This window comes from Labrus bergylta, chromosome 2 (genome assembly GCF_963930695.1).
Source record: "Labrus bergylta chromosome 2, fLabBer1.1, whole genome shotgun sequence".
Classification (NCBI taxonomy): domain Eukaryota; kingdom Metazoa; phylum Chordata; class Actinopteri; order Labriformes; family Labridae; genus Labrus; species Labrus bergylta.
Window position 1 is genome coordinate 29,492,916 of NC_089196.1, and position 12,600 is coordinate 29,505,515.

At 41.6% G+C, this 12,600-nt stretch overlaps 1 protein-coding gene across 2 annotated transcripts in view; it reads left to right on the forward strand.

Moving 5' to 3' along the window:
- Positions 1-12,600, forward strand: part of nipbla (NIPBL cohesin loading factor a) — a 31,882-nt gene that overhangs the window by 17,928 nt on the left and 1,354 nt on the right. For both annotated transcript variants that reach the window (XM_020640805.3, XM_020640806.3), the window contains exons 26-48: positions 2,533-2,676; positions 2,823-2,909; positions 3,171-3,391; positions 3,552-3,654; positions 3,785-3,883; positions 4,296-4,442; positions 5,135-5,269; positions 5,661-5,759; positions 5,854-5,907; positions 6,005-6,113; positions 6,269-6,399; positions 6,524-6,664; positions 6,802-6,895; positions 7,162-7,316; positions 7,541-7,631; positions 7,875-8,048; positions 8,199-8,389; positions 8,663-8,770; positions 9,800-10,003; positions 10,341-10,487; positions 10,580-10,950; positions 11,070-11,244; positions 12,345-12,542. In XM_020640805.3, the coding sequence (XP_020496461.2) occupies positions 2,533-2,676; positions 2,823-2,909; positions 3,171-3,391; positions 3,552-3,654; positions 3,785-3,883; positions 4,296-4,442; positions 5,135-5,269; positions 5,661-5,759; positions 5,854-5,907; positions 6,005-6,113; positions 6,269-6,399; positions 6,524-6,664; positions 6,802-6,895; positions 7,162-7,316; positions 7,541-7,631; positions 7,875-8,048; positions 8,199-8,389; positions 8,663-8,770; positions 9,800-10,003; positions 10,341-10,487; positions 10,580-10,950; positions 11,070-11,244; positions 12,345-12,542 (3,378 nt within the window). The remainder of the gene's footprint in view (positions 1-2,532; positions 2,677-2,822; positions 2,910-3,170; positions 3,392-3,551; positions 3,655-3,784; positions 3,884-4,295; positions 4,443-5,134; positions 5,270-5,660; positions 5,760-5,853; positions 5,908-6,004; positions 6,114-6,268; positions 6,400-6,523; positions 6,665-6,801; positions 6,896-7,161; positions 7,317-7,540; positions 7,632-7,874; positions 8,049-8,198; positions 8,390-8,662; positions 8,771-9,799; positions 10,004-10,340; positions 10,488-10,579; positions 10,951-11,069; positions 11,245-12,344; positions 12,543-12,600) is intronic.

Below are 12,600 nucleotides of genomic sequence, written 5' to 3' on the forward strand. Positions count from 1 at the left end.
GAATAAGAAGAGATCTTCCTCTGCTGGTCAGCAGTGTCTCCCATCAGTGTTTGAATGCATGTTAAAGGGTTAATGTTTGAAGGCCAGAAGAGAGCTTTAGGTTCGGTCTGTTCGGGGCTGTTAAATGATCACATTTTTAAATCATGATTTATTGCGAAAATTTATAAGCGATTAATTTATTTTTATTTTTAATCACATGTTTGAAACTTGTTAGGCTTTTATTTTTAATTTGATGTACTATCTTCAGCCAAGAGTACTTGACTTGGTGTATTCAATTCAAACTTAGTGTTCAGCATTGTGTCAAGTTTGAAGGCCAGAAGAGAGCATTATGTTGAGAGATTGCATTTTTTTAAATTGCGATTCATTGCTAAAACTTAACATTGCTAGTTAAAAGTGATTAATCGCATGTTTGAAACTATTTTGCATTATAAAAGGAAAATTATTAGGCTTTTATTTTGAAATGTGTGTACTTTCTTAAGCTGAAAGTACTTGACTTGCTGTTTCAAATAAACCATGCTTTAATTTAAAAATAAAGTAAGGACCTTCTGGTAGATCGAAGGTTACGACTTTAACTTAACCACAGAAAAACAAACTCTTAATGGATCAAAAACTAAAAGAAAACAGCTCAAAGGAATGGAAAAAAAAGTGAAACGTTTGATGATGGTATAAGTTGGATTCCACTTTGGACTCGTCAGCTGAATTTTTAAAGTGAAATGATACGTTCAAAGATGCAGCTGTGTCGTTCTTTTCAATCACTGTGACTATAGGGAGACACTGCGGAGGATTATCTATGGTGTGCCTGAAGGGACAAAATAGTTTTAATTTAAAGTTTAATTTCAGACCTAATGAAAGGCAGTTAACTAGTTTTTGCTGACAGCCCTACTTTATTTATCTAAACTCCTCAAAAAAAGTTTAGAAACATTATTTTGGTCAATTATTTCGCCACTTTAATAATACTAATTGGTGTTGTATTTTATATCGTCGGAAAGCCTGATTAGTCAACTTTACAATGAGGTATAACTTGTAAGGATCATGCATTCGTGGAATGAGCAGCACAGCTAAACGTGTGGGTAGCGCCCTAAAAAAAATGTGCCAAAATCCCCTGCAATGTTCTTCTGTTGGTATTCACTCCTGTTTTGAGTTGCTTGGTAGAATGGATGATTGCACTCTCCCACAGTAATACGTTTTTTACACTTTATACATTTTACACTGTCTGGCACCTCAGTAGCGTGTGGATGATCCATACGAGGCCACAACAGCTTGGCCCCTCCTCCTCATGCTGGTCACCAGCCTGGTCACATTTTGCTGTGGGATGGCATCCTATTCCTCAACCAGGAGTTGTTGAAGGTCAACCAGCGTGGTTGTGTTGGTCATTCTGCATTGAACAGCATGCCCAAGAGGATCCCACAAGTGCTGTCAATTAGGTGTCAGTCATACACCCGTAACTGGCACACACCTGGCAGCACTTGAAGCTCAAAACAGGAGTGAATACCAACAGAAGAACATTGCAGGGGATTTATTATTTTTTTTTTAAGATTTATAGGATCAGTGGATAGAGCTGGAAATCAGGGAGAGAGAGAGAGTGGGGAATGACATGCGGGAAAGGAGCCACAGGCCAGATTTGACCCTGGGCTGCCCGCTTGGACGACTACAGCCTCCATACATGGGGCGCGCGCACCAACAACTGCGCCACCAGCGCCCCATTGTAGGGGATTTTGGCACATTTTTTTTAGGGCGCTACCCACACGTTTAGCTGTGTTGCACATTCCATGAATGCACGATCCTTACAAGTTATAGTCCAAGTCCTTATATTATTAAAGTGGCGAAATAAGTGACCGAAATAACGTTTCCAAACTTTTTTTGAGGAGTTTATTTACATTTTAGTATTGTATGTTTTCCTTTTAAATACAGGGGTTGCTTTGTCTTAGGACACTTCTACAGCATGAAGTCAAGACTTACTCAAACAGCTGCGATCAAATACATTTTGTCTTGTAGATTTACTTTAAATAATTGATGTTTCATGTAACATATTCTTCACCCGGAGTTTCTCCTGTCAGACCTCTAGTATTTTTTCTGCAGCAAGTCTGAGTGAGCTGATGAGAGAACGCAGCAGGATATTCTCTTGAGAATTCAGCTCGAGCCAATAGGAGGGAGAGTGATGTTTATATACATTATAGCGTTGTGTAGCAGACTCTGTTTTTTTTTTTCGTCAAGTCTTACCTCAGGAGACCCCCCCGCCCCCTGACAGGGATAGTCTCCCGCTGTTAGGAGCATATGTGAAAACGTCTTATACTGTATGTCTTCTCTTATCGTGTGCTGCTTAAACAAGTGAATATCTCTGGATCTAAAGCTGAAAAATCTTTTGTCTATGCAGAAAACATAATAAAAGTACACACTAATGAATTCATTTGTTGTGTTCATTAACACCACAATGGAATATGTTGCAGTGTGATAACAGTGTTATCACAGTCGACTTCCTGCCCACATCGCTTCTCATTTTTTTTTGTCTCTCTCCCTGTTGCTCTCCATCAGGTTCACCAGTTCAGTAACAAGCAGACAGAGATGGCTCTGAGAGTAGCGTCTCTAGACTACCTGGGCACAGTGGCAGCTCGTCTGAGGAAAGACGGAGTCACCAGCAAGATGGACCAGAGATCGATCGATCGTATCCTACAAGAGGTAGCAGGACAATTTCATATTGCATAATCTTGCTTTCTCTTTTTTTACAAAAATGCGTTTGATAAAACAGGCAGAAGGTGTTTTACAATCCAGCTTTTTCATATCACTTCTGTAACCTCTCTCTCTCTCTCTCTCTGATTACATAGACTCCAGGTAACGATGAGACCCAGCAGCTGCAGAAGGCTTTATTAGACTACTTGGAAGAAAATGCTGAAACAGATGCTTCGCTGGTGGTGAGTTTACATTAAGTCGACTTCAAACACTGTCGGAGCTTCAGGTGTCTGAAATCTTTGTCCATGTTCACAGTTAATCATTTAAAATGTGCCATTAACCGTGCTTAAGCATGATGAACTTCTTCATTCAAATGTAAGGCACACATAATGAAGCCCTGTAGTGTCTCTTAATGAGTGTTGATTAAAGCATGTTTTCATTGATTCCTGTCACATGACATACTTTCAGCTCAGTCTCATACTGACACTCTGTGCGTCCTCTAGTTCGCTAGAAAGTTCTACATTGCGCAGTGGTTTCGGGACTCCACCACAGAGGCGGAAAAGTCCATGCGGAACCAAAATTCGAAAGATGATGACTCATCGGACGGACCTCAACATGCCAAGGAGATTGAGACCACCGGTGAAATTATGCAGCGCGCAGAGAAGCGCAAGAAGTTCCTGCGCAACATCATCAAGGCGACGCCGGCTCATTTCGCCACACTGAAGTAAGCACGTGTGACTACTGCAGCACAATACTCAATATGATCTGGTGTTTCCTACCTTTCAGGAGTTCTTTGTTTTTTTGTTTTGTCGAAGCTGCCTCTCGGTTATGGGCTGGAGTTGTTTTGATTGTACCTGATTGATCCTCTTTGCCTCTCTCTGCAGAATGAACTCTGACACTGTGGACTATGATGACTCCTGTCTGATCGTGCGTTATTTGGCCTCCATGAGGCCGTTTGCCCAGAGCTTTGATATTTATTTAACACAGGTAAGATATGAATCTCATATATTTTACAACATAAAACATAATCTGATAATCCTTCACTCTGAATTGTTTAAGGCATTTCGTTGTTTTGGAGTCTTTGGGTAATAAGCGGTTCATTTTTTTTCCCCACTAGATCCTGCGAGTCCTTGGAGAAAGTGCCATTGCTGTAAGGACAAAAGCCATGAAATGTCTGTCTGAAGTAGTGGCTGTGGACCCCAGCATACTGGCCAGGGTATGTTACCATCTGATGCACCTGATGCAAAGACAATTTTCATGCCCAAGTTAAAACCTTTTAATAGTAATGAATAATAATAACTCTTTTTACATAGCAACTTTTTTTAGGGGGGGCTTTTATTGGACAGGACAGCTGTAGAGAGACAGGAAAGAGGGGGGAGGGTGACATGCAGCAGAGGACAGATTTGTTTTAACAGAAAGATCAACTTTGATGATTTTAGATACATCTTCAGCGTCTGTTCTTGCCATAATCACACTCTGGTAGAATTGATCTTCATCCCTTAATCCTTTGAGAATTGAATTCAGACCTGTGCTATGTTGTCATCATGTATGCAGGTTATCTTTTCGTCTTTCTTTTTTTTTCTTCTTCCTGTGCTCGTTTTGACTCTGCTCTGCTCGCTCTTCTGCAGTCTGACATGCAGCGGGGCGTCCATGGTCGTTTGATGGACAACTCGACGAGTGTGAGAGAGGCAGCTGTGGAGCTGCTGGGCAGATTCGTGCTCAGCAGACCCCAACTCACTGAGCAGTACTACGACATGTTGATAGAGAGGATACTGGTAAGTGTCCTAATCAGATATGTTTCAATTTTATAGACTGTTCATTGACTAATGGCAATATGGTCTATTCCATTCATTTAAAAAAACAAAAAAAAAAACATCTGCTGTTTTCCCTTTCAGTCATAATATTTATTTTAAGTTTTGGACCATTTCTGGTAAACTTTTCCCATTCAAAACAAATGTGTAAACGCTGCCGCTGTTGTGTGCACCTTTTTAACACATGCAAATATAATGAGCAGAGCCACTTCTTCTACTGGAGACATTAATGCCGTTTATCTCAGGTCACTGACTTAACTAGAAAAAGTGCTGTATGGACTGCAGTCATTTGAGGGTGTTTGAAGTTGCTTTAACATGCTTGAATTAGTGAAATAAGGAGTCGGTTCAATAGTGGCACAAAGATGGCTGTGAGTTGATGAGCTATCAGTTTTGCAGTGCAGTCGAACACACATGCTTTGGACTTAGTCTTTGTACTCAGCCACTCAGAAGTGAACGCATTGAAATTGTTGTGCCTGTTGTCATGGAAATGTTCAGGAGAGTTCACGAGAAGTTCACTCCTCATTACAGTGTCATGCTGCCACCTAGTGTCAGAACAAGCTTACTGCAGCACAAATGGAAATCAAGGAGCTCTGACTTGAGTTTAAAAAGAAAAAGATGGCAGAACGTTTGTGAATGTAACTTCTTTTGTTACGCAGGACACGGGTATAAGTGTGAGAAAGAGGGTCATCAAGATCCTCAGAGACATCTGTCTGGAGCAGCCGACCTTCAGTAAGATCACTGAGATGTGTGTGAGGATGATCCGCAGAGTCAACGACGAGGAAGGCATCAAGGTAGAGCTCCGTTTTTAACTGCTGAGTTTTTTGTTTTCTAATGTATATTGATTTAAAGAATGTATGTTTTGTGTTATATATATTTTATTTGATCTTCATAAATTAATATTAAGATTTACTTTATTGATCCCACAAGGGGAAATTCTGTTTTTACACTCTGTAAGTCATGCAGCACACACATGCACAAACAGGATCCTATATGACATGCACTAATGGAGAGATGTCAGACTGACGAGTCTAGTGTTATGTACTTTAACGTTACTGAATGTTGTTTATTTTTTACCGATAAACTGTCTGTGCAGCACATCACTTTCATGCTCTGTACTGAAGCTATGTTAGTTACACTGTCTCTATCAAATTAATCAATTCAATTCTTGAATTGAATTCACAGAAACTGGTGAATGAGACATTCCAAAAGTTGTGGTTTACGCCGACTCCAAACCACGACAAAGAGACCATGACCAGAAAGATACTCAACATCACTGATGTGGTAAGTTCACCTCACTTACTGATTACCTCCCCCCCCCCCCCCTCAGCCACCGTGTTAGACTGGCCGTAATGATCCCGTCTCATTTGTTCCTCAGGTCGCAGCATGTCGAGACACCGGCTACGACTGGTTTGAGCAGCTTCTTCAAAATGTAAGTTTTACATTTGTGTTGGGGCTTCATCTGATGGGGATTAAATCAATGTTAATAAAAAAAAACAAAAAAAAACAACATGTCTCTCCTGCTTTAGCTTCTCAAGTCTGAAGAGGATGCGTCGTACAAGCCGGCCAAAAAGGCCTGCGTTCAGCTGGTCGACAATCTGGTAGAGCACATCCTCAAATACGAAGAGTCTCTCTCAGGTACACCCGTTAGTCATTTGACACTGAGTTATGATGTGTTGTCATGCAGCAATCTCATGTACTACAGTGGATGATATCAGCTGACTTAATCAATCCTAATAACATGTTTGATGATTTGTTTTTGGTCTAATTTCTGTTTCATCTCTTCTTTGTAGAGAACAAGGGTGTTAACTCAACGCGGCTGGTTGCTTGCATCACCACCTTGTATTTATTCAGCAAGATCAGGGCCCAGCTCATGGTCAAACATGCAATGACCATGCAACCCTACCTGACCACAAAGTGCAACGTAAGTCCTTTTTAATGTGGCATAATGATATTTTTCATCTCATTGTTCCACCTGTTAAAGGAGGCTTTGTGAAGTCGATGCTGTAGCCCCCCCGGGTATTAACAGTAACTTAATTTCCCTGCAGACTGCCAATGACTTCATGGTCATCTGTAACGTGGCAAAGATCCTGGAGCTGGTGGTTCCTCTGATGGAGCACCCCAGTGAAACCTTCCTCGCCACCATCGAAGAAGACCTCATGAAGCTCATCATCAAATACGGCATGACGGTGCGTGGTCGGCCACCTTTTAGAACTTTATATATAAGGTCCTCTATGTTAGAAAAGTTTTTTTTTATTATTATTATTATTATTTATTTTTTTAAATGCTTTAAAAGTAAAAGCCTGGTCGTCCGTCCTGTCTTCAGGTGGTCCAGCACTGTGTGAGCTGCCTCGGAGCTGTTGTCAACAAAGTCACGCACAACTACAAGTTTGTCTGGGCTTGCTTCAACAGATTCTATGGTGAGAAACTTTGGTGTCATGTGTACTTTTTTTTTTGCATGAAGTTCTCTCAAAGTGAAGTTTTTTTCTCTACCAAATTCCCAGAAGAGGAAATCTAACTTGTGTTAAAACATTTCCAGACACTTCCATAAATGCAGCGTGTCTGCATCCCTTTAAAAGAGCGGCTGCATATTCACACGTCTGAGAGATAACACAAGAAAAATAGGACACCGATAATCTTCACCTACTTAAGACCTCCAACCTTTTTTTTTTTTTGTGTATTCTAGGCGCACTTAACAAGCTGAAGGTTCAGCACCAGGAGGATCCTAACAGCACGACGTTGGTAGCAAACAAGCCTTTCCTTCTGAGATCGCTCTTCACTGTGGGTGCTCTGGCACGACACTTTGATTTTGACCTCGAGGAGTTTAAGGGCCCCAACAAGGTAAGATGGCTCTCAACATTTACATTTTGGAATTCAATCTGTAAAACATGAATCTTTTAGTTCAAGTCATTCTTTTTACGGTTCTAGCTGAAGCAGTTTTCTTTCCACGTTTGAGCCACATCTAAAATTAGCCTTTGTGTTCAACTGTCATCTGCACCACTGCTGTAAGGAAACTGTGGTTGCATGTTTTCTGAAAAGTGTGTGTGTAAATGTGTTGTGTGCAGGTTGTTATCAAGGAGAAAGTTCTTGAGCTGCTGATATACTTCACCAAGCACGAAGATGAGGAGGTCAAGACGAAAGCCATCATCGGCTTAGGCAAGTTTTAAATGTTATAAGGTTTTTAAAAATGGAAAGCTGATTTATTTTGTTAACCACTGAGAGTAAGACCATGTATTGCTCAGTCACTGACCTTCAGGGTCAGGTTAAAGTAAGGCTTGAGATGTGGTTTAGGTAATATGAAGCAGATTGTTTTGCTCCAGCACTTTGTGATGATGTAGACTGTATATATTTTTTCTTCCTGCTGTTACATTTTCTCTTTCCTTTTGTTTATTTATCCAGGCTTCCTTGTGATTATGCATCCCAGCCAGATGTTTATGCCTGAGGTGAAGACCTTGTACAACGGCATCCTGGCCGACCGCGGCTCCTCCATCAACCTTAAAATCCAGATCCTCAAGAACCTCCAAACGTACCTCCAGGAAGAGGACACGCGGATGCAAGAAGCGGACAGAGAATGTAAGTGACGCTGTGGTTGTTGCTTTATCTTAACAGCTTTTTGATTCAGGATTTCTGAGCTACATCCTCAAGATGATTGACTGTAGATCAATGACTTAACGTTATTGACATTTAGCTCGTATATAAACAATCATTTTTGTGTCCTTGCAGGGAAGAAACTGTCCAAGCAGGAGGATCTGAAGGAGATGGGCGACATCTCTTCAGGCATGAGCAGCTCCATTATGCAGCTTTACCTAAAACAGGTGTTGGAGGCCTTTTTTCACACTCAGTCCAGTGTGCGGCACTTTGCGCTCAACGTCATAGCTCTCACACTCAACCAGGGTCTCATCCATCCTGTGCAGGTAAGATCTTACAGTCTGAATCTGACAAACCCTCTCGCCAGCAGGTATAGACTGACAATTTAATACCTTAACTTTGTCAATTCATTAAAGAATGTGTTGGATCTACACTGAGAAGTTTCTCTCTGAAAATGTTTTATATGTGAGCATCTAAAAACATTATCCCACATTTGAACCTTCATTGACTTCCATTAAACTTGTCTTTGTTTAATAAACAGAGCTGTGAGCGTATTCATGTTAATGTATTTTTATCTTTTTTTTGTCTCATTCGTTAAGTGCGTACCCTACCTCATCGCTATGGGAACCGACCCTGAGGCAAGCATGAGGAACAAAGCTGACCAGCAGTTGGTGGAGATCGACAAAAAGTACACCGGGTTCATCCATGTGAGTTGGTGTTCACTAACGTCGAGTCTCAAAATGATGGCACTTAAAACACCAGAGGCCGTATTCATGAAGCCTGAAGACTTTTTTTCTCCTGGTGACAAAAATCTTAAAATCATGACACTTTGTAAGAACTTCCCCTCAAAGTTAAGATTCTGGTAAAGATTAAAGTTATTCACAGAGCTTCTTTTCCCTTTAAGAGAGCTCCTAAGGTGTTAAACTGTTAGGATGAGTGAAGAGGACTTCTAACAGGATGCAGAGTTTATCAAGCTGACGAGAAAACAGAAATGTTCTTCAAACACTACATGAAGAATATCAGGCCAAACAGACTAAAACGTTCTGTGCAGACATTTCAATCCATCTCTGACTGTTTTCAGTACAAAGTGAGACATGCATGTTGAGTTTCTCTGCATGTGGTTACCTCCACAGGTGCATCCAGTCACTTATTAAGGCTCTTCAGAATGTGAATTAAGCATGTGATTTCCAACATCTTGTAGGCTATGTACTTTTAAAGTATTCTTAAAAATGATCACACAGAGATGAAAATGTCATAGTGTTCATAATTACACAATGTCTGACTACATTCTATGATTGGGCCTGATAGATTCCACTGTCCAACTGTGCCAATTTTAAGTAAGTTTTTCCTACATTTTTTTTTGGATCAACCAATCACAGCTTCTGAAAAAAAATGTGTCATACTGAGTCAACAACGCCTCCTCACTAAGATAAAAGTTTCTGTCCCTTCCTCGCTCAGAGTCACCCTGAGAATGTTTCTAAATCACTCCTTTAAGCTAAACATCTTGGCTAAGCTGAGTTAGGAGCTCTCTGAGAGGATTTTCTGAATGTTTGTGAATGCGGTCGCAGGGTAACGAAAAACGAAATGCATCCTAGTGGAATTCAAAAACAGAAAAGTTTTGCTGTTGAAATGCTTCATTTGAAATGTAAGCCTGTTCTCAGGGCAGCAGCTGTCTTACCAGTCGTGTAAAAAGACTCAGTTCATAACACTTCCCTTTTTAACACATCGTGTCACAGATGAAGGCCGTCGCTGGGATGAAGATGTCGTACAATCTGCAGCAGGCCATCGAGTCGTCTCGTAAGACCATCATCATCCGAGGTTTCAGACGGGACGAGACGCACTCGGCACTCTGCTCCCACCTGTTCACGATGATCAGAGGGAACCGGCAGCACCGGAGGGCTTTCCTCATCACGCTGCTGAACCTCTTTGATGACAGTGCTGTGAGTAAACCTGCACACATCTCGGCACAGCTCAAAGAAAAAGAGCAGGGGTGTCCTCATTTACTAAACGCCAAGTGAGAATCCCCCTTCTGTTTGGCAGCAGTGTGTTGGCAAGAAATGTAATAAAAATGATTCCTATATCTCTGAGGGGCATGGACATCACCACTAAATTTAGATTAACACCATTTATAGAGAGACACAGAGGAATGTGCTGCTCTCATATGTTAGAACTCATTATTTCATTGGGTTATTTTTGAGAATATATGGAGAGTTTGAATCCTGATGAGCAAACACTGCAATGTGCTCACTTGACTCTTTCTCTTCTTTCTTTCTGCAGAAGACGGAGGTAAACATGCTGCTGTTTTTAGCAGACAACCTCGCCTGTTTCCCGTACCAGAGCCAGGAGGAGCCTCTCTTCATCATGCACCACATAGACATCACCCTGTCGGTTTCTGGCAGCAACTTGTTGCAAACGTTCAGAGAGGTAGGACAGCCGTTTTGAAAAGTAGCTCGCACGCAGAATGCTTGTTTTGGTGTGTGTGTTTATGCATTTTCTTGTGGATTTCTCTTATGAAGCTTCTGCTCAAAGAGCCGAGGCGCAAGGAAAAGAAGGTAAAGAAGGAGTGGAAAAACACGTCGGATGGGGAGGACGAGCAGGACAAAATGAACTGTGATTCACCCAGGAGCGACGGAGAAAACAGCCACAGCGACGGCAACCATGACGAGGATGTGGTACGACGGCCTAAGAAAGCCAGGAAACCTGTAGCAGCCAGCTCGGAGTCAGAGTCCGATCTGGATGATTTGGATTTGGAGGATGTGGAAAAAGTAATGAGGCTCCTTCCAGATAATCCCACCGGCCTCTTGGACTTTGCTAATGCTGTTCAGGGCATCCTGTTGCTGCTGGTGCTCAAACAGCATCTGAAGAACCAGTATGGATTCTCTGACAGGTGACCTGACCTTTCTGTCTGTGCAGCATCGATCCAAATGGATTTATTCTACATTTTATTAGTTTCACCACTTGGGAATCCCATGACCTCTGTTGATCAATTTGTTTTTCTTCCTACAGCAAAATCCAGAAGTACTCTCCAACAGAGTCAGCCAAGGTGTACGATAAAGCAGTGAACAGAAAAAACAACATTCACTACAACCCACGACAAACCATGGACTTCATCTCCAACAACATGGCTCACGCTACGCTGACCAACGATGTCAAGAGGCGGATAGTCAGACAGTACCTGGATGTAAGTTATGAAGCCATTATCACACTTAGAATCAAGGCTAATGTGCATGTCAGGGATGATGTATTGATCGGGTTGGCACCGAGAAACAGAACTCCGTCAGGGTGAGCATGACCCGGCAGGGGTTTGGTGTGTCACCCTGAAGGTTATTTACTTAAGAAATCCCTAAATTGACTAAGTATTGATTTGGAAATGATTTAGTTTATTATGAAATTACGTATTTCTTCTGCGAGACAAACAATTTGTTGGAATCTACAGTTAGAGGTGCGTGAATAACTTCCTTCAAATCCGCTAACTCAGCTGTCACCAAACTGAACATTTCCTCCAATGGTCGTGAGAGACGAGTGGAATGGGACCGCTTTAGTAAACGCAGCACCTGACTGAGGTTTTCTCCCTTGTCATTGTTGGACTCTGTTGATATTTACTTTTCCATTCACCACCTTTAAGCACCGCCTCGTCCCATACTGAGATCTGTACGGTGTTTACTTCAAAGGCCATCGACAGCTTTGTGGATTTCTGTGTGCAGTTTTTCAATCTTTTAACCTCTTCTCACCGCTGTTTTCAGTTCTTTAAATAATTTTTTACATTTCGTTACAACCTCAAAATTACTGATATTTTGATACAGATTGTCATGATGACAGTTACCGTACGACAGCAGAGTTAGGGATTTGAACCATGTCCATAACGACCGCCTTCTCTTCATGGCAACACTGTTTCCTTCATAACGGTGGCCTCGCTTTGCCTAACCATCCAGTCAGAAACAAATATTTAACACAGCTGTGTAATAATGAACATGTCAAAATGTCACTTTTTTCTATTAGTGTTTTTTTTTTTTTTAATATTTTCTTTAATCAGCTCACCAGTAACTTCCCTAACGATTTAAAACAAGTGATTTCTAAACTACAGAATCTGAACAGTTAAATATTCCAGAAACTAAGGGAGAAGCCCAGAGTTTATGTTGAACTGTTTTGACCAATCACAAGGCTTTGCTGCACCTCCCAGCGAGTGCTGTCATAGATCCACTAATACATGCTCTCTATCAGCTGCTGAGTTTGAAGAAACGTTTCTCAAAGTTAGTTTCTCGTGTTTTTCACTCCTCACAGTTCAAAAATCTGATGGAACATCTGGACCCAGACGAGGAGGATGAGGAGGGCGAAGCGTCTGCCAGCGCTAACATCAGAAACAAAGCCATAAACGCCCTGCTGGGAGGCCCCGGCCCCATGTCAGGACCCAGTCCACGCAACCAGGCAGGACCAGAGACGGACGATGACTATAGTGACGGTGATGAAAGGACCCCAGGGGTGAGTCAGACGGATTCACACAACAGTTTTTATTAAAAGATCATTTAAAAACGTGGGT